The sequence below is a fragment of the Wyeomyia smithii genome, chromosome 1, assembly GCF_029784165.1.
Source record: "Wyeomyia smithii strain HCP4-BCI-WySm-NY-G18 chromosome 1, ASM2978416v1, whole genome shotgun sequence".
NCBI lineage: Eukaryota > Metazoa > Arthropoda > Insecta > Diptera > Culicidae > Wyeomyia > Wyeomyia smithii.
The window spans coordinates 11,316,050-11,338,081 of NC_073694.1; the positions used below are offsets into that span (position 1 = coordinate 11,316,050).

The following is a 22,032-nucleotide window of genomic DNA, read 5'->3' on the forward strand; positions in this document are numbered from 1 at the left end:
TGCTAAAAACATTGTGGGAAAAAATGGCCGATACGGTTGATGTTGCAACTGTGCTGAAATTGATGGGAGGTATTCGTATTTCGAGAATTCATCAGAACAGCAGCGAAATATTTTTTCTTGATTTTTCATTGAAGTTTACCAAAAACCCTGCAAGAACATATTTTTACCAACTTTGTACGTTATTTCCTCATGGAGAAATGGGAAATTGTATGCGCTCCAAATTCTCAATTCAACTTTTATGTTGATCCTGATTGAAACATCGTTTTTTACTGCATGCTTGCTTCTATATTCTCATGTGTACTTACTTGTACTTTTTCTTGAGAACATTTTTTCGCTAAGTAAAATTCCGTGTGAATCCCAAAATATTGAGGTCATGGTACTTCCACGTGTTTTCGTTCGATTGACGGTCATTTAAACTCTGGAACGTAGTAGTATTTGAAAACATTCTTTACTCTTTACTGGCACAGAATTTTTTTTTATCACACTTACGACTTTTTCAAAAATCCAAGTTTGTTTTTATCTACCCACTTGAAAAAATGTGGTTTTTGGTAATTCATGAGCGTGTTCCGTGATATCCAATTTTTGGCATAACCACCGTTTCCGGAGATGTCTCCACAGCTTCGAAAATTCGCATACTATTGGTCAATGTTTGTTCGTTGTGGCCACTTTTCTCGGCGTTCAGAAAATCAGTCAAGTTTTTTTGGCATTTATTTCCGTGAGGCGTTGCCCTCGCGGATTTCGATTAAGTGCCTTTTGTCAGATTTTATTTGCGTCCAATATCCGATCAAAAGTTGTTCGACTAAGGTTCTGATATTTCGATGGCTTCGAACACATGATTATAATCAAAATGAGAATGGTCGAGCTCCTCAAAATAATTACAAAATTACTGCACCCTCCACTATCACCCTCGAATCATTTTTTTTTTTTGCAAATTTGGGAACAGACAATACTCCAGAGGTAGCTGAAATATGATGAATTAATGGTTAGTCAGGAAAGTTCATTTGAGTCTGGTAATGAGGGTGTTTTTCTCCTGATTACATCATGCAAATGCTTCAGTAAGTTCACTTAAATATGCCGTGGCGTTGAATAACTTCCTCTCTACAGAAAATGAAATTATCCCACTCGCATCCTAAAAAACTGGAGCCATGCAAGCGGATGAAACTGTTTTCCTGATCAGCCCATTGCGTTGCTCATTCTTTCGTCTCAGATGGGAAATGCTAAACCCAAGTTTGGTTCATGGTGAAAGGCAGCAGATTTCTCAATTATCTCTCAAATTTCCAGTTTCAAACAGTTTTGAATTTTATCAAGGAAATTATTGCTAAGCAAGGTTTCTTACTCAGATTTTAAGCTAAATTCTCACTTCTTGCTGCGTTTCCTGCAGTTGAATTTACACTTAAGGAAGATGGAGATAAGACAGTAATTATTAAGTATTTCAACATTTTCTATTCTAATATCGAACATCTTTTTAAAAACATTATCAAAGATTAAAGACGAGCGATTTGGTTTGCAGCTGCTGCCGTGACTTATTTTAAACAAAAATTTATTACGAATAACACAGACAATATTAGAAAATACACAAAATATTCATAGAACTGCATCATATCCTCTGAGACGTCGTCAGTAAGTCCAGTCAATCTTCGGTTGTATTGCCCGAATTTGCATTCAAATGAAGAGCTCGTCATATTGGTCATAACAGGACTGGGCTCAAACTTCAACTGTTACCACCTGACAGAGTGCTTCTTGCAGCAGCGAAAGACCGATTCTCCAGACCTCAAGCTAACTTCATTCCTCCGATTCAATTTCAAAGAGGCGAAACTCTAAACCCATACCCGGCGAACGACGCGTTTCCACTTTCTCAACCCCAGATGATCAGCGATCCTGCACACCTTCCTACTTCACAATGCATTGCGTGCTCATCTAGGCACTCGTGTCTTCAGCGCAATTGACTCACTCATCAGAGGACCGTTGCTGGTGATAATTTTGTTCAACCTAGAGATGTAGGAAATGACGCGACCTGTTCTGCTTTGGTAAACACTCCTGTTACTAATGACTCTCATTCTTTAGCTTCTACACCCGAACACCTCACCACTACCGAGATCTCTGTATATTGCCAAAATTTTAACCGCATGCGAGGCGCTCACAAAATTAACGAAATTCAAAAAAATGTACTATCCTGTTCATTTTCTGTTATTTTAGCAACCGAAACCAGCTGGGATGAGGGTATTCGCAGCGAAGAAGTTTTCGGTTGCCGATATAATGTCTATAGAAATGACCGTAACTATCAATTATCTGAAATGAAATCCGGTGGTGGTGTTTTGATTGCGGTGTCAGTAGACTTTAATTCAGCGCTTATCGACACCATTCAGTTTAAAGAGTTCGAACATGTTTGGGTGAAAGCAGAACTAGCAGGAGAGACACACGTATTTGTCTCTGTCTATTTCCCTCCAAATAATGCGCGGAAAGAAATCTTTGAAAAGTTTTTTCATGTTGTTGAAAATATTGCATCTGAGCTGTTACCTGAAGTAAAACTCCACATATACGGTGATTTCAACCAACGCAACATTGATTTTATTCCGGACATCGATAACCATAGCATTTTACTTCCAATTATTGGCGAAAATAAAACGCTGCAGCTTCTTTTTGATAAAACCTCTAGTCTTGGCCTTAATCAAATAAATCATGTGAAAAATGGACAAAATTGTTATCTAGATCTGTTAATGTCCAACATTAGTGAAGACTTTTGTGTGACGAATTCATTACAACCATTATGGAAAAACGAAGTTTATCATACAGCAATAGAGTTTGCTATATTTGTGCATGTGAATAAAAGACCTGACGAATATGAATTTGAAGATGTTTTTGACTTTCAGTCAGCAAACTATGATGAATTAAAACATAAACTAAATAGTATCAACTGGCAAGATGTATTGTTTGAAGACGGAAACGTCGATTCGGCTATAGAAAATTTTTATAAGATATTATCTGATTTATTTATTAGCGAAATACCATTGAAAAGAAGAAGACGTCATGGCAATTCCAAATACCCAGTCTGGTACAATAGACAAATTAAAAACTTAAAAAATCGCAAACAAAAAGCATACAAAAAATACAAAACTCATAATAATCGTGATGCTTTAACAACTTATCTTAACATTTGCGGCGAATTAAACGATGCCATTAGTAACGCGTTTGAAGAGTTCACACTAAAAACTGAGCTTGAAATTAAATCTTGTCCAAAAAATTTTTTTCAAATATGTTGAATCAAAGTTAAAATCTGAAAATTTTCCTTCAAAAATGCAACTGCATGACAAAGTTGAAGAGAACCCGGCATACATCTCTGATCTATTTGCTGATTTTTTTCAACAAAATCATACAACTTTCTCAGAATCTGATCGTGACTATACATTCTTCATCAACTTTCCTGATTTTCCCAACTATTTCAATATTGAACATGTCAGCGCACGCGAAATTGAAGATACTTTAAAAGCTCTGGATGCGTCTAAAGGTCCGGGACCAGACGGAATACCGCCATCATTCATGAAACATTTAGCTAAAGAGCTAACTTCCCCACTGTTCTTGATTTTCAATATGTCGCTGGAATCCGGTTACTTCCCGAAATTCTGGAAAAACTCATATCTAGTGCCTGTGTTCAAATCTGGTAAAAAAACCGACACTAGCAACTATCGAGGCATAGCCATTCTTTCCTGTATACCTAAGCTTTTTGAAGCAATAATAAACGAAAAATTATTCCACCAAATAAAAAATAGAATTACCCCAACGCAACACGGTTTTTTCAAAGGGCGCTCAACAACAACTAACTTACTCGAGTTTATTAACTTCTCTTTGAACGCAATGGATAAAGGTAGTTATGTTGAAACCTTATATACTGACTTCAGTAAAGCTTTTGATCGCATTGATATACCCCTGCTTCTCTTCAAGTTACGGAAAATTGGAATTCATCCACAATTACTCAAGTGGATTGAATCGTATTTGACAGATCGTCAACAAACAGTCAAATTTAAAGGTAGACTATCGAAACCTATTCAGGTAACCTCAGGAGTTCCTCAAGGCTCTCACTTGGGCCCTCTACTATTAATATTATTTGTAAACGACATTTCCTTTATTCTAAAACATGTAAAAACTCTTATTTATGCCGACGATATAAAACTTTTCATTGAAATTAAAAACGCTGATGATGTAAACATTTTCCGTAACGAGATAAAATATTTTTACATTTGGTGTAAAAAAAGCCTTCTTCAGCTAAACGTAAAAAAATGTAGTTCGATGGCTTTTGGTAGAAAAAGAAACATGCCAAACAATATTATTTCCTTAGGAGAAATGTGAACGAGTTAGGGACTTAGAAGTCATACTCGACTCAAAATTAACATTCACTGATCACTACAATACAATCATTAATAAGGCTAGTAACATGCTCAGTTTTATAAAACGTTTCTGCTATAATTTCCAAGATCCATACACAATAAAAACACTTTATAATTCCTATGTCAGGTCACTTTTAGAATACTGTAGCATTGTATGGTCTCCGTTTTCTGCAACACATGTAAACAGAATAGAATCAGTGCAAAAACAATTCCTGTTATATGCACTTCGTAATCTACGATGGACGTCATTTCCCCTACCATCATATGACGAACGCTGCAGACTTATTGACATCCAAAAGCCCGTCGTGAATTCGCAATGATTTCATTTGTTAACGATATCGTATCTCAACGTATCGATTCACCCGAAATATTATCAAAACTCAATTTTAATGTACCTTCTAGAAATTTGCGAACTCGGACTTCGTTTTCTTTAAATCATCAACGAAACAATTATGCTAAATACGGGCCTATTAATCAAATGATGTTAGTGTATAACCAACACTGTGAAGCAATTGACTTTTCTATATCGAGAACTAAATTAAAACAATACTTCAATTCAACGCGCAATTTAAATCGATAGAAAACATTTATTGTAATAATCCGTCAAGTAGAGAAATTATTACTCAATTATGTATAAACTCTTTTTTTTTTTACTTCCACTAGTATAAATAGCATATAGCATGTAAGTTAGTTTTAAACATATGTAGTCTACTTTTGTTTGACGAAAATAAATAAATAAATAAACTCTTCAGTGATATTTGAGTTGGCATTAAAAAACGATAACGCTTACGTGAACAAAAAAGAAGGATTATTTACAAAATTCAACTTCAACTAAGATCGGATGTATTCTGTTGAAAATGCAAAATTCGTATAAGAAAAGCTTTATTTAAAAAAAGAAAAAGGAGTGACGATTTATTTGTGGACTGCCAAAATAAGAAACGATTAAGTTTTTCACAGCATACCACCCTCTAATAGTAAGACATCGTGACATTAAATTCCGATGCAGAATGGGGTCCAATAATCAACTCGCTATCCTAACCCAATCAGTATTGTTAAAAGTTGTTTTTAAGCAATCACATTTAACCTAATCGTACACTTTCTTACAGTCTGTAAACAAATGATTTCTGCAAGTTTATCTCTTTGAAATTGTCAAGGATTCGGTACACTACCGATCGCCATTCACGAAAAAACGCACTTTATAGTCCACATCTGGCAACGATAACATATTTAGCATAACTTTGAACCACTCAATCGATAATAAAACTAACCTAAATCCATTTAATTTTTATAAATTACTAGACAAGTTCACAACCATCTGCCGCTCGATTAAGTATGCACTCATAAATCACAATCGCCAAATAAGCACTAATCTGTGTAGAGAGACAAACCCCAGAATTCCAGCAGCAATTCCAACTGTAAAGCATAGCATTTAATTGTTCACAGATCAGCACCGAAGACCCCCGGGGGGCTGATTGACGAAATCGGCTACGGCTTACCTTCTCCGGTAAGACACCCAAAGAATTGCAGAACTAAGCATCACATGATGCACCACACACACACACCGTAAACTAATTAGCATAAACAAGTTAGTCCCAATCACAGTTCCAAACCCACGGCGAAGCGAACGGGGAGCAGGGGGGGGCTGATTGTTGTGCATCTATTTGCCAACCGATCATGGGTTACTAATGGGGATGCGATGCCGCACAGACTGAAAAACAAAACCGTAGCATATGCTTTCTGTGTGCGGTGCGTGTTTTGCTCTCGGCATTTGCGCAAACTTTTTGTCCAGTTTTGCTTTCGAACCGGCGCCGGCTACGAGATCTTCGTTGGTTTGTTCTCAGCCGACTGAGGAAAGCGAAGGCAGAAAGCCGGAGCCTGAGTTTCCCAGAGAAATGGAAACACATATCGCACTCTGTGGGGCCGGCACTGAGTGAGTAATCAGCAGGTGTTATGGAAGAATTCAATTAACGCCGCCGCCGTTGCCGTTACCGTGAGGGTGAGGGTGAGGTGTGGTGAATTAATTTACCAGCGGAGACATCGTTCTGCGAAGGCGAAAAAACGTGGACGAAATCGTCAAGCGGGTGAGAGAATTTCAGGCTTTTCAGTTGGTTTCTTGCCACAAATTGCACAACCTTTTCGGACTGGCAATAAATTTGTCAGCAGGGCTGTTTAGCAAAAGCGAGTGTGCGATCGAATTGAATGCGAAGAAAATACCTACATCGTGCGGCAACACCAAAGTGACGAAGGTCACTCTGTTGCTTTGTCGTGTCGCTTGTGACCTACGACGAAGGGTCATCACCTCTACGTACAGCGGCTTATGTTGTGATGTTTCATAACTCTTACCTGGTGACGGGAACTTCGGGCTCCGGCGGGGGAACGTGCACGTACACATGTTTGTGGATTATTGGCTTCGGGGGAGCATACTCTGCAGTGGCCGTCCCGAAGCTGTTGATGGAAACTGACGGCGATGGTGGTCTGTAGCTGTATCCTTGTTCCGATGGACGGGATGGAGGATAGGGACCGGCTCCGTTACCAATTGGTGGCTCGGGACGGGCTTCCGTACGGGTGGTGGCGATCGTTAGGAGCTTGGAAGTAAAAAACAAGTGTTTAGGTAAGTTGATAAGGCGACTGAAGTTAGAGTAGTAGAAACATAAATCTGAAAAAAGCTTTATCGTACGTGAAAATTGTCAAATATGTTAATGATGGTTACAATGCTAAAAATCTAAAATAAGGAAATAAAAAAGATAAAGATGTAGAGGTCTCAACAAACAAATTTCAAACATAAATATTTTTACCCTTTTCGTAAAAATACTCCAGAACGTCAAAAATATCAACAACGTTGAGTATGTCAAATATAATATAGAAACACAAAAGTGTTAGTAATATCAATGACATAAATCACATAACAAATTTCAAACTGGCAAGAAAAGTTTAAAATACGCTAAATTATCAAAAATGTGATAACAATGACGTCATGTCAAAATGTGTAAAAAGTCGAAAATCTATTATTTCTGAGAGTGAGTTTTGTCTGTCTGATTTAATTCTATTCTCTAACTTTCTATTTATCCAACATATATTCTAAATACATAATTTGTGTAATTTGCCATTCTTGAAACTGTAGATATTTTCAACATACTCAACTGTTTGTTACGCTTTGAGAATACTTTCCTATTTGTAATATTTTCAAAAATATTCTTACTGTTGTCGATTATCTTTGTCAATATTGAACCAAAAATCATCCAGATCTCAACTGATACAGAATAAATTAATTACACTGGTCAACACAGGCTGTATCCGCAGATCCGCTTAGGCCTCTCTGTTTCTGGTGCCGGTGCAAACTGATCTCAAAGCAGTAAAAACGTGATCCAAATTATTTTGACCCCGAAAAAAAAAAGATTTTAGAGCCGTAGTGTCTTCAGGAAAGTCACTCCATTATTTATTCACCATTCTATAGTAGTTGCAATTTTGTGATTAATCCATTTAACAGTGAGAAACAGTACAAGTACAGTAAAACGTAAAAGTACAGGTAAAACATTATTCAATCCAGATATTGGCTTTTGTCTCTCGCTGTCTCCTATGTTGTGAGTAAATTAGTGCATTATTTTAATAAAATTCCTTTATAACTAAATAAATATAAGAGATAAAATTAAACTTTCTTTGGTGAACTTGTGTGTTTTACTATAGTAAATAACCATGGGCGCAACTACGGGGGGGCTAAGGGGGGCTACAGCCCCCCTAGAATTTCTCAAAGAATAATTGTAGTCAATATAAATACATCCCCTACTTCTTATCAGAGCATCAAAATCAACACAAATTGGCTGAGAACTAGTACTGTGCCCAGGATCGATTCTCAAATTTAGCTCTCTTACTTACCTTACTAATAAGACGAGTGCCGTGGTGGCTCGTGCTGTATCAAGGAGTTGTTGCCATGCTGCTCGGTTTTGGGCTGTGTTTCGCCAGTTCCTCAGACGTCTCATCACCTGCAAGTCTCTTTCGATCTGGTCGTGCCATCGCGCACGCTGCGCCCCCTAGTCCACAGGGTTGCTGACGAGAAGTGATTTCACAGGATCATCGTCCGGCATCCTTACGACGCGACCGGCCCACCGCAACCTATTGACTTTCGTCAGCTGTGCAACGGGGTTCTCTCCAAGCAGCGCGTGCAGCTCATGGTTCATGCACTGTCGCCATTATCCGTCGTCTGTCTGTACTCCACAATAGATAGTCCGCAGCACCTTCTGTTCGAAAACTCCAAGAGCGTTGATGTATCGATTCCGTAGAGAACTACCGGTCGTATCAGCTACATCGTCAACTTTTTACTCGTCGCACTAGACTCGATCGAAGTGGTCATGCCAATACCCCCACCACAATTGGTGCGTACGTTTGTATGTCTGAGAAAAAAGAGCCGTCGATTAGAACATGGTCAATTTGGTTTGTTGTAAGTTGGTCAGGTGATCTCCAGGTGGTTTCGTGGATGTCTTTTTGGGGAAAGCAGGTTCTTCGGACTGCCAGTCTGCGGGAAGCAGCGAAGTGCTTATATATGTTTTCCCTACCGACCTGAGCGTTCATGTCTCCAATGACGATCTTGATGTCTCCACGCGAGCAGCTATCGTAGAGTTTCCCCAGCTGTGCGTAGAACGTTTCTTTCTCTATATCGGGACGTCCTTCGAGGGGGCAGTAGGCATTGAGGATGGTGTAGTTGTAGAACCGGCCTTTTATTCTCAACAAACACAACGTTTCGCTGAACGCCTGCCACTCGATCGCACGACTCTGCATCCTGCCCAGCACTATAAAACCGGTACCCAGCTCATTGATTGTGCCGGCGTTCTGGTAAAATTGTGCCCTGCGGCCACAAATTCGCCGTACCTTCTCTCCTTTTCGGTAAATCTCCTGGAGCGCAACGATGCCGAACTGGTGGAGTTCTAGCTGATCCAGCAGGATCCGGTCGGCATCCGAGGCGTGAAGCGATCTACTGTTACATGTACCGTGCTTCTTATCGTCGTCCTTATTTCGTCACTAGATCATTGCGGGTAATTCCGGTTCGTTTTCAATTCTTGATTGTTCGTAGTATGTTTAGTTTAGCATGCTGCTTTACTAGGGCTGCGATACCTAGTCTCGCGACGGGGCCGCCGTCTTGGGTGTAGAGGCGAGACACCGCATTTCATAGTTCACCGTCCACTTCGGATCAGTCGCTGTTCGAGCCGCCCCCATCCTGGAAAACAGACGCTCAGACAAGCTGCTCTCCAAGGAGAACAACTACCGCTTCCCTGCCAGCATACGACCAAGTTCCCACCGGTTTCCCAATCTTCTCATGGTTGCTCGTATTCCAGTCGGTTCCACGTGGAGTTAAGAATATGGCATTATGCCTTGGACCACACTGGGATCTATTTTATGCCGACTAGCACGGGTGTACTGCTGGTACGCACTGCCCAGCCGTTTACCAAACCTAGTTCGCCTCAATATCAAATCAGTGTCAGCTGGATGAGATGGTCAGAATATTCAATACATCTTCGGAGCTTTATTCCCGGTTGAAGTGATTTTGTCTTCTATTACGACACTACTTTATGCGTTTTTAATTAGGCGCATTGTAGCTCTTTTTCCTTTTTTTTTAAATGAAGTGTATGAAAACTAGCCCCCCTAGAAATTTTCCTTAGTTGCGCCCATGTAAATAACATTGTAGAACATTGAAAAAAATTAGAGAATCACTATAAAAAGTTATATACAAAAAATGATTTTTGGAGGCATTATAGAGAAAACTTCACAATGGCTCATTTAAAATGGCAGATCGAAGCATAGTGCCTTCGACAAAGTTGTTTCTTATAAAATGTGCTTTACTTTAAATAAAATTCTTTTTTTACTTTTAGGTAGAATAATCACTCTAACACAAATCACTATAACAAGCTAAATAGAAAGAAAAAACATTTTTCAGGGGTAATCTATGGAAAACTGCACAATAGTCAATTTAGTACATGGATAGAAGTATGCCGTCTTCAACAAGGTTGTTTCTTTTGAAATTTCCAAAATGAGAAAAATAAAATTCTTTTCTCACTGTTAAGTGGATTAATCATAGAATTGCAACTTCTATAACATGGAAAATAATTAATGGTATAACTCTGCTGAAGACGTTACGGCTCTAAAATCAATGTTTTTGGGTCAAAATAATTTCGATCACGTTTTAGCAGCTTTGGAAGCAGTGTGCGGTGGTTGAAGAAAACCGATTTAACCGTACTGCCAGCTCATCATAGCCCCATGCACAATGGGAATCTCTACAAGTAGTACCTGCAGCTCGTGTTGTGTACGTTTGCGCAACTCATCGCTTTAGGTTTGTACTCCATCGAATATTGTTCGCAACACTTCACGTACCAATATGGCTAGTGCCTGTTATATGTTCTCCGTGAGTAGTATCACGCTTCGAAGCTACTGGATCCAAGCATCCTACGAAAGACAAAGGAGGCCCGATTTCCAGCTTGAATGCGTCGTTGGATTCCCTTACTTATGTTATTGTCGGCGATTACCTTCGAGCTCATCGTCGTCCACCATCCGTAGGGATGAACGCTGGTTTCTGGACCAAGTTTCTACTCCAATTCTCTCAGCCTCCTAACCTCTAGTTTGGTGTAGATTGCCTCTGCCGTTGCAAAGCCGTTGTAAGCCGTCAAAGTCGACGTTAAGGTCGCGGCGAGGCTTTCGAGTTGATTACCTTCGCTGAAAATCGCACCTCTCGTTTTGATGCCCTCGAATGATGCGCTTGAGGGGATTCGAACATCATTCGGTCTAAGACAGCTTTGATAACTCGTGTCAGTGTATCTGGAAAACCGTAGTCGAACTTTATTTGCCATAGCTGGTCTCCATCGACTGTATCGCACGTAGCGTTGAAGTTCACGAAGACGTGATGCGTAGACACGTTGTACACACGAGATCGTTTTTTTAATACACGGGGCATTCAACTACTTCCATCCATTCCTCCTTCCAGATTCTGGTGAAATACTATGCCTCTTTATCATTTTCATAGAGTCCTGCTGGTAGTTCGTCCTTGCTTGCGGCTCTATTGTTCTTCATTGACCCAACTTCTCGTATCATCTTCACAATATGTATCAGGAACTGGGACACTGCTATTTCCCTTTAAGGTTAACTTTCCTTCCGCCTTCTTTCGTTTCCGCTATTGAGCTACTCATCGCTGCTTCCTATCGACTATTTCGCGCTCGCTTGTAATTATTACTATTATTTATTATAATGCATTTGACAAGTTATAGTCTTAACGAATAAAAAAAAACTTAAACTTAACAGATATTATAAAAGTCTAGCTGATAGCGCTTTCTGTTGATAAATATTTAAGGTACATCCGTTGTATGTACGGATTATTCTGGAGATTGGCTCAAAATATCCGAAGACAGAGTGATGGAACGGCATTGTAAACATTTCATCCAGTGATCTGCGTTGAATTGGACCAGGAGCATTCAGAGAAGACTTGCTTAGAAGAATCGGGCAGTCGATTTCACCAAGAATAACTTTAGCAGCAACCATTGCCTGCTAAATTTTTCTTCTATGTTCCAGAGAAGCAATTCTTGAAAGATTACAACACTTCTGCAGTCTCTCAATCTTGTGAATCGAAATGTTTTGGTATGGCGCCCACACTACAGCTGACGACTCCGCAATCGATCCTACTAACGCCGAATATAACGATATCAGGCAATGGATATTAGTGAAATCTTTAGACACCTTCTTAAGAAATTCTAGCTGACGACTTGCACGGTCAATAATATTGGCTCGATGTGGCCCAAAAGTCAATTTTTCATCAAGTAGTACCCCAAGGTCGTTAATTTGATTGACACGAGCAAGAGGTGTACGTCCGATTGTATAGGTGGCTTTTATGGGATTACTATATCGATGAAATTAAATTACAGCACATTTCCGGACACTAATAGTCATTAAGTTTTTTTGACACCAATCCTCAAAAATATCCAACAGTTCTTGCAGCTTTTGGTAGTCGGAAAAATTGTCAATGACCATGAATATCTCCAGATCGTCAGCATAAAACAGTTTACATCCAAGACGGGCTGCGACATCATTTATAGACAAAACGAAAAGGAGTGGTCCAAGATTACTCCCTTGAGGAACGTCGGAGGTGTTTGTAAATCGTCGGGATGGGCAGGATTTAAGATTGACACTTAGGCTTCTATCACTTAGGCACGATTGCAACCATTTAACACACCCATTCTAGCGAGTTTTTCAAGTAATATTCGATGGTAAATTTTATCAAATGCAGCTTTCAAGTCTGTGTTTACAGCATCGACCGGCTTCCCGTTTTCAATAGGAGTGATACAGTCAGAGGTGAAACAACGCAAATCAGTTGTCACAGAACGACCGGGATAAAAACCGTGTTGATCACTAGAGATGATGATTTTTGTGTGATACAGCAGGTGATCACTTTGGATCATTTCAAATAAGTCCGAGCAGGCGCTTAGTGATGTTATACTTCGATTGTTACGAACATCTTGTCTGTTTCCTTTTTTATGTATCGGAGAAATATGCGAGTTTTTCCAAAGAGCTGGGAATTTGCCTCGCTGTGAAGACCAATTAAATATTTTTGCTAGTGGATTGGCAAGCTTACTGATGCATTTTTTGAATACGACAGCAGAGATACCATTAGGTCCTGGAGCATTGGAGGTTTTCAACCGTAATCAGGTTTCTTTCCACGTTTCTACACATATCTGGACTCGGTGAGTAACGTTTACGGGAATAATTTACCTGCTCAAAAAATTTGCGCTTGTCATTATCCCGAGATAGTAGTTCCATTTCTTCATAATCTATGTCCTCCTGTTAGCGCTTTTTTCTACTCAGAATCGTGGGTAACTGATTACGAACTCGTCGATATTTGGGTGCGTTCATTCTTGTGGCGATTCTTTTTTTCTTCTCATCGCCTGCTGCTATTCGCCGTTGAACCAGCTGTTTTGTCAGTTTGCACTTACTTCGGAAGTAGGTATACCGTGCTGGATCGAAACCCGTACAGTATCGAAACCCGTACACCTTGATGTTTTTTCTTTAGTTTTAAGCATTACAAAAATGAAAACTCATATAAAAGTTACATGTACATGTCCGTTGAACTATTGGCTTTCTGTTAAATTGAACTATGCGCCAGTAGGCCATGAAATAAAAATATTAAAAATGAAAAATCAATCGTGTATCGGTTTCAGTTGTCATTTCGTCGCATCGTTAGAGATTTTACTAAGGAAACGTTCTTCAGATAAAAACGTTTTTCAAGTGGGATATAAGTGTTTTACTCTGTGAATCTTTTTGAAATCGATTGAAAAGGTAAGTCTTTGTCATTTTCGAGCTGTGTATTGTCTGGTAAATAGTGCAAATTGTATTTATTCTACAAAAACTGTGCCGTACGGATTTGATCCTTGTTAATCGCTTGAATCTAAATCCGTACAGCGTGTGTATCATGCATATTTTGTTGAACTTTCATCCTTGTTTTCAGCATTTTATGAAAGAAAACAAGCATAAATATACGGCAAACAATCCCGAAAGAGCTGTGACAGAAGTGCGCGAGGGAAAGTCGTACCGGGAAGCTTCGAGAGGTTCCGGCGTTCTAGTGACTACGATAAAAGAGCCGTAACTTATGGCTACGAATCTCAATCAAAAGGAGTTCCACCAACCTTCACTGCTGGAGAGGAAGATTTGGATCATGAAGTGGGGTATAGCAATCGGGGGGCCCGGGGCATTTGCCCCCTCCTTAAATCTAAGCCTGGAAGAAGGCGTCTTGCAGCTGGTAGTTGAGAAAAAATTTATGTTTTTTATGTCGAATCATTCAATTGGGACCTAAAGCTATTCCAGTTCTTAAATATCATTAGAAGAAAGCCGCATTTTCTGAGCAATACTTGATTTTCAAAAAAAACTTTATCGTTTTCCTTCGACTTTTAGACGAAAAATAAAAAATTGCTCGAAATTTAGGGCATTTCGAGCAGTTTTTTATTCTTCATTCAAAATTTGAAGGACAACGATAAACATTTTTTAAAAACATGTTTTGCACAGAAAGCTGCACTATTTCAGCTGATATAAAAATTAGAAAATCGTGTAAAACTTTAGGAACCAATTGACCGCCACAATTTCTTTTTGCTTAGTGTAGAATTTTATAAGAAGTAATTCTTACTCTACATGCTCAAATAAACAAATAATAAATAAATATAATATATTTATTCGTAAATTTGAAGATAAATTGAAAAATAAAATTCATTTACGTACTTCTATATCTATACGGATTTTGATTCACTGCTGTACGGTCTTTAATCCAGTGTATATCGCGTGCGTGCGGATTTCGTTTCAAAAGTGTACGGATTACGATTCAGACGAAAAACTGCTTACGGATTTCGATTCAAAACATGTTCTATTCAAACATGATTTTTTAGAGTTGCAGAGAAGTTTAAATCATTTCGCTTGAAAATAGTGATAAAATATAAGTAGACCTATAAGTTAACATGTCAGTTTAAAGCAATATGTAATTTCTTGATTTTATATTGACCGTTGAAGATGATCATGTGCTTAAGTGTACGGATTTCAATCCAGCACGGTATATTTTATTGTCACTAATAACCATTTTTTTGAAAAAAGATCGAACCGCGAATAAGTTCCCTCTAAATTTATTAAACATATTCACTCCGGGATAGCAGATTTATCAAAAAATCCGTAGAATTTATCTACGGATCCGTATATCCGTGGAAGTGATACAAATCTAGATAGAAATACGTAGATCTGGTAAGCTTGTCAGCGAAGTTTTCGGCAGCCTGGTTAGCTGATCTTCAGATGGCTTTGTGGCTATCTTTATGGTGGACAAAGGAGCTTCTTGTCGCCTTAGGAAGCTACGATGTTTAGATGTATCGATGGCCGTTGTCGTTCATGTCGTTCATGTCGGTGTGTAGGCGATGAGGCCCTATCGCCGGTTTATAATGGTCTTGATGCCTTGTGACGAACTGCAGTCGTATGTTGCCTCAAACTGCACATAGAACGATCCTTTCTCGTCATCAGATCCAAAGCAGATTTGGTCACGGGTTTCTTTCCTGTCTGGTGTTCATCGCGTCAATTCAAATGTACTTGATGGCTGTTTCATTTGACGGAGCGACTGACACAGATTAGGGGCCATCCACATACCACGTGGACAATTTTTTAACGATTTTAACCCTCACTCCCTTCGTAAACAACTGCCCATATAAATTCAAAAAATTTTGTATGGAGCGTGGACATCACACAGACCCCCCCCCAAAGCTGTCCACGTGGTATGTGGATGGCCCCTTATGCCACTTTCCTTTCTTTCAGTGTGTCACTTGAAAATAGTACCGCATCATATAATTTGATGATAGCTTTCTCACACCGCAAGACGCAACGGCAATGGCATCCAATAAATGAGTCGTTGAAGTGTCGGAAATACCCAATATTTTGTAACCTAGTTATCCAAGAGCCGGTTAATTTCTGAAGCACTCTCTTGCGGTCAACTAGAAATAAGATGGAGTTTTACTGGGTTATGGACTAAGGAAACCACCAGGTAACTCTCCGGATGATCTGGACCTACCGTATAAACGGGTAATTTTCAGCTTCCCAGTATTTTCAAAACTGTTTCTGCAGGGTCAATTAAAAGGAAAATAATCTTTTGATCGGAAAATGGTCCAAGGTAACCACCGGATATCCTTCGGAAGATGCAGAGTAAACGAGATCATTTTATGAAAACGGTCCTAGGGGTTCCAAACTTTTTAGAAACCATTTTTGTCAACTAAAAAGGAAATGAATGTTTGATCGAAGTATGGTTCAAGGTGACCAATAGGTGGCCCACCGGAAAATCCAAAACTTTCGTGAAAGCGGTCAATTTTCACAAATACTAAAGCTTTCTGTTTTTTTTAATCTTCTTCTGTGGGGTTACCTAGGAAGGGTATTAAATTTTGATTGAAATATGGTTCAGGGTTACTAATTTTCAAAACTTTTTATAGAACTTATCGGTTTTTCTGAATTGGGTTTTACCCGTCAGGTTCGGGCTTGAAAATTATTGGGAGTGTCGGGTACGGGCAGCCTCAAAATGGTTAAAAAAATCGACTCCCAAAAAAAATCTCGGGTTCGGCTATCACAGTTTTGAGCTCGGGTCGGGATCGGGTTTCACAAAAATAAAATTTTCGGGTTCGGGTCGGGTCCGGGTTGATCGAAAAAAAAAAGTTCCAACCCAGAAATAAACTTGGATACAGGTTTGAAAAAAGCCAAACCCGACCATCTCCATCGGATATCGATATTTGATCCTTGGACGTCATCCCGATTCTGAAAATATCCATATTCCAGAATATATGATCAATTTTCGTGGATATTCTGACAGGGGGAGTCAACCTCTTGAATTTAGAAATGTTGTTTGCTACCGATTAATTGATTTACGGAACATTTTCTTTATATTTACTCATCTTAGCAGAGACAGTATATCATCAACTTGAATCAAAAAACCGACGTCGAACATGGATATGTGATCTTTGTTCGTCATTCCAATACCTATTTTCGTCGGTTTGGTACCGGAAACACCAACATTAGCGAATTGGCGAGCGTATTCCACTATTCCATTCATCTCTCAGAAACTGAAAGTCGCCATCTTGGATTTTAAAATAGGGTCGAACATCATGTTTCGGTCTGTGGTCGTAAAGTTTTGGCCTGAAGATATGGCCGAGGGCCTGAAAATCATCGAATTCAAACAGTATATTCGAAAGAGTCAGGAAAAAACTTGAATTTTTTATCAATTAAAATAGAAGGATTAGAGATCCCCTTTCCAATACATCTATGACACCCTCTTTTTCAAAAGAAATTCGAATGCCATTTTTAATGTGAATCGATTCTGGGATTCAGAAGTTATGCTGGAACATACATACAAATAAAATACAAAACTTGTGTGTTATTTAAATAGGTGTGCTATACAAAAAGTTATTTAATTCGGTTTATTGAAAATCGATCAAAACAGATTGGATGTTTTGAAATGCCATCTCTATCAATCAAATGGTATCAGACACCAGTGTTCGCTTGAAGGCATTTTATCGGTTCTAAAAATATAGTATTTTACATTTTCATTAGCTTTGAGGGTGAAGCGTTACAAAAACCAGAAATGACCGCTTTTTAATTTTAAAAGGCACAAGACTCGGATTGAATCACCTGTGAAAACATGTCTTCATGTGCAGGGGCGGCGTCGCACTATTATACCGAGTGGGCAGTAAGGGTAAGGGAAGGTTCATGGATGTCTTCCGGCAGTTAACCGGAACAATCGCCATGGTGGACGAAAACATGCGTGTAGGCATGTTTTTGAGTTCTTGCCTCGTTTTAGATATCAATTTTCGCGACAAATTTGTTGAGTAGATCTTACGCTTCAGTTTTGCCCTTATATAATATATCTTGATAAACGACGCAACTTTTAGCAGACAATTCTTACTATGAATTTCCCCGTTCACGGCGCTGCTTTGACTCTTCATCACGCTGATTGTCAGCCGCAGAAGTACCTTCTTGGGAAACTTAATGTGTCAAGTGAACTTCACCTCGGAGCTCACTTTCTTCGTGGAGCAAGTATAACACGAAGCGCCCTGCCAGTTGTTGCCATCCATGTTCGGCAGGTAATTTTCACAGTTTGGCTGGTGCTCCCAACCTAGCGCACGCAGCGATGTGACCACTTTTCCCTCGGTCTACCTCATCAGCATCCTCTGGAATTTCTTATCGCTCAGGGTCGTCGGCCGTTCGAAACTGCGCTTTCTTTCGATGCTCTGATTCTCATCCAATGGTGTCAAGATATTGTAGATGCCGAAACGGGCGTATCTGGCGTCCACAAAGTGTCGCACGATACCCGTTTTTGACGCGGCGGGATACCGTTCTTTGAACGCGCACACTTCTGAATAAAGTACACTAAGGTCGCTTTTTACGCGGTTTTTTTTACGCGGGTTTTTTTACGTGGCTTTTTTATGCGGATTCCGGAATTTACGCGGTTTTTTTTACGCGGATTCCGGATCGTACGCGGTTTTTTTACGCGGATTCCGAATTTACGCGTTTTTTTACGCGGCAAGTATCCCCCGCGTAAAAAGCGACTTTAGTGTAGTTCCACTATTTTCGCCATCACGGTTAAAGTTCGAGTTAAATTTTTCTGCTGACTCATGTGCTTCTATGATTGATGGGTTGTTTCGTTAGTGCATGTAAAGGTAAATCCATGAAAAATCGAGAATTTTTATGCATTTTTTTAATGCGAACGTTAGCGTCAACACTTTTGTCTACTCGAAAAACGTCCCCATCCAAAGTTAAAACTTATCGGACTACTGGTAGGGCTTCACTTAAGGTCTCACATTCTTGACCAATGAAAAAAATGCACAAGAGTAGCTCTTGAAGTTTTCGAAATCGAAATTTTGTTTGAGCAAATCGCCTAGAAATGCATCAAATCTATAGCTTCATAAACTCTCGCTCAACGATATTCATCAAAAAGTGGTTGCTCGCAGTTTCGAACATAGAAAACATTAAATTCTTTTTGGTTTTGTCTGATTATTCCGTGTGGGGTGGTGCCCACAAGGATATTTTCGGAGAGTACTACTACCCATACTACCCACATCAACTGCCGGCCCTGTTCATGTGTGCCAGGGTGATGAACGTCATCTTGATTCCAAAAATATGCACACTGCAGTGAATCATTCTATTTTTGCAGATATTCAGGAACCAGAAATGAGTCCGCATCAAGGTTGTTAATCGATAATTTATCGTAAACGCCGATAACGATACCGTCTGTTGTTGTTATCGACGATGACGCTTATGTCTTCAGACATTATCGTCATTGTCAATGACGATAGCTACTGGACGGTATCGAATCAATAACGTTTGTTTATTACCATCCACTGCAATACCATCTTTTGCTTTATAAGATATATCATTTAGATGCATTTTAAATGCAAATATGACAATGCTACATACCTTACTATTCAAATTTGTGCTTTATTAAAGCACCTCATAAGCTAAAACAATCAAAACTGATAAATTTATTTCCCTGATGAGAAGCGAAACATAAACAAATAAGGAAAAGTTTCTTCCTGTTGCCTAGTGATGTTTCGTCTCCAATCCTCCGAAGTGAAAAAACGTTTCCTCACCCCGTGCCTGCTTTTCCATCAAGTCGTACACCATTCGCTACCACAGCAGACAAAACTGGCATAAGGCGTTAGTGAGCTGATAACGTCTAGTGACTATCGTTATCGCCGATATCGTTAATGTTTGAAGGCGGTATCGTTATCGTCAATAACGATACCATACGTTAACAACCTTGGTCCGGATATGCCACCATTTGCGGGATTTATGAATGTTTTTTTACAGTTTTATACTACTTTTCAAAAACCGGAAGTCGCCATCTTGGAATTGGGTCCTAAAGCTATACCAGTTTTTATATATCATTTGAAAAAGCCGCGTTTTCTGTACAAAACGGGATTTTAAATGAAGAATGAAAACTGCTCGAAAGGTCTTAGTTGACGTTTCGCCTATGTACGGTATATGAGAGAACTGTCATTTAAGGCATTTCGAGCAGTTTTTTAATCTTCATTTAAAAATCGAAGGAAAACGATAAACATTTTTTCAAAATCACGTTTTGCTTAGAAAATTGCACTTTATCAGCTGATATATAAAAATCAGAAAACCGTTTGAAACTTAAGGACCCAATTGGAAATGACATCAAGCGTTGTGTTCCGGTCTCCGGAAATCAACTTCTGACCTCCAGATATGACCAAGGGCCCGAAAGACATTGAATGAATTCAAAATGGGAACTGCAATGCACGAAAAATCATGATTTTTGATCCGTCCTTCCTTCAAGGGTTGTTCTCCCCACTTTTAAATGAAACTATGACCACCTCCTTCGTAAAAGGGACTTCTTATGTCAAGTTTGGTGGAGATCGGTTCAGGCATTCTAGAGTTATGCTGGAACATGCATACATTTTTTTGTCTTTTGTATAAATAAATAAGAAAAGTACAAAAAAAATAGAAGTGTACAAAAAGTGATGAATTAAATGGCTTCAAGTGGGTCAAACATATTGAAAATGTCGAAAATATTAAACAAAAAATAAATAAGAAAATGTTAATATTGTTCAAATGAAAATGAAAATGTCTTAAAAAAGGATGAAAATGTCGTTCGATATATCAAGATTTCGAAAAGATCTATAATGGCTAAAACATCACAAAAAGAGTTGCAAATTTCGAAGTAGGTAAAAAGACCCAAAATATAAAAAGTGATTTAAGGGGTTATATACCTTTTTAGTTTTCAAAAAAACCGAAAAAAAAATTATTGTAGTATCTTCAAATACAACATCTTGAGAACATTTTCACAAATTATCATGAAGATCTGAGCAATAGGAAGAAAGTTAGAGCGATTTGCAGCGCGCCTCGCCACGGCCGCATAAGCTAAACTTGAAACTTTACACGCGATTATCTCGGAATAGTGTTTTCCGAAAAATGACTTTGCAGTGATCCTGATTGCGGAAAAACTACTGAACCGATTTCCTTCATTTTTTTTTAAATTTTCGTTATTAAATTCGCCGGTCCTTGAACGATCGCTTTTCGAAACATACAGTTACATTTTACCGCACAAAAATTTTTAATGCAATTTTTGACGCTCAGAACGTGCATTTTTTGGGAAAAACGTTCCCATTTGTACTGAAAACAAAATACTCATAAAAGCGATCGTTCAAGGACCCAGCACACTTCTGAACTAATGAAATAATATGGGTTTTTTGATTCCGGTTGACCCACTGAGTCTCTATCAGGATCACCGCAAGCCTCTGCAAAAAAAAATAGCGTTTCGGAGAAACGGCCATTACTCCAGTAATAATTGGTATATCTCAAAATCAAACGTATTTTTTTGTTGTTGATAAACTGTACTTTCAGAAAAATACCCCTTTGATGCAATGAAAATGTGCTATGCAAATTAAAATAGATTCGAACTTTTCTCATTTTTCTCGACCAAAAAGGTATATAACCCCTTAAAAGAAAGGGCCAAAATAACAAATTGGAAACGCCAGAAAGATCAAAAGTTGACAATCATGTTCGAATAGATCAGGGATGTTAGAAAATGTAACAAATACAATTTGAAACTATGAATTTAAATTCATGTCAAAACTGTATAAACCAAAAAAAAATGAGTTTCAAACATTAGAACTATCATCAACGTTGTTTTTCAAACCCGGGGTGACATTGCGCATTTCGTTTCGAGTTCTTCGAACAAAACTAACTGATCGCTGATGAGCGTTATGTTTCGTTTTTCATAATTTTTTCGACTTGGTGAGTTGATAAGCCGGTGGACAAATGACAATGACAGGTTGACTTTGATTTGGGTTGCGATAATGGCATTGTACTTCATTTTTTTCCTTCATCGTCTTGCTAGCTCTTTTATGCGTGCTTGACACACTATATTCGCAGACCGTATATACACTAAGGTCGTTTTTGACGCGGTTTTTTTACGCGGATTCCGGAATTTACGCGTTTTTTTACGCGGATTCCGGAATTTACGCGGTATTTTTTTTTGCCCAGATTTCGGTTTCCCTTCACCCGGAACGCAAAATTAACGATGGTTTTTTACGCGGATTCCGAAATTTACGCGGTTTTTTTTACGCGGATTCCGGAATTTACGCGGTTTTTTTAC

General features: G+C 38.9%; 1 protein-coding gene across 1 annotated transcript in view; it reads right to left on the reverse strand.

Annotated features, from left to right (window-relative positions):
* The window catches only part of LOC129717791 (uncharacterized), a 39,140-nt gene that overhangs the window by 16,475 nt on the left and 633 nt on the right, over positions 1-22,032 (reverse strand). Inside the window, exon 2 of the mRNA XM_055667957.1 lies at positions 6,726-6,967. Within this exon, the coding sequence (XP_055523932.1) occupies positions 6,726-6,967 (242 nt within the window). The remainder of the gene's footprint in view (positions 1-6,725; positions 6,968-22,032) is intronic.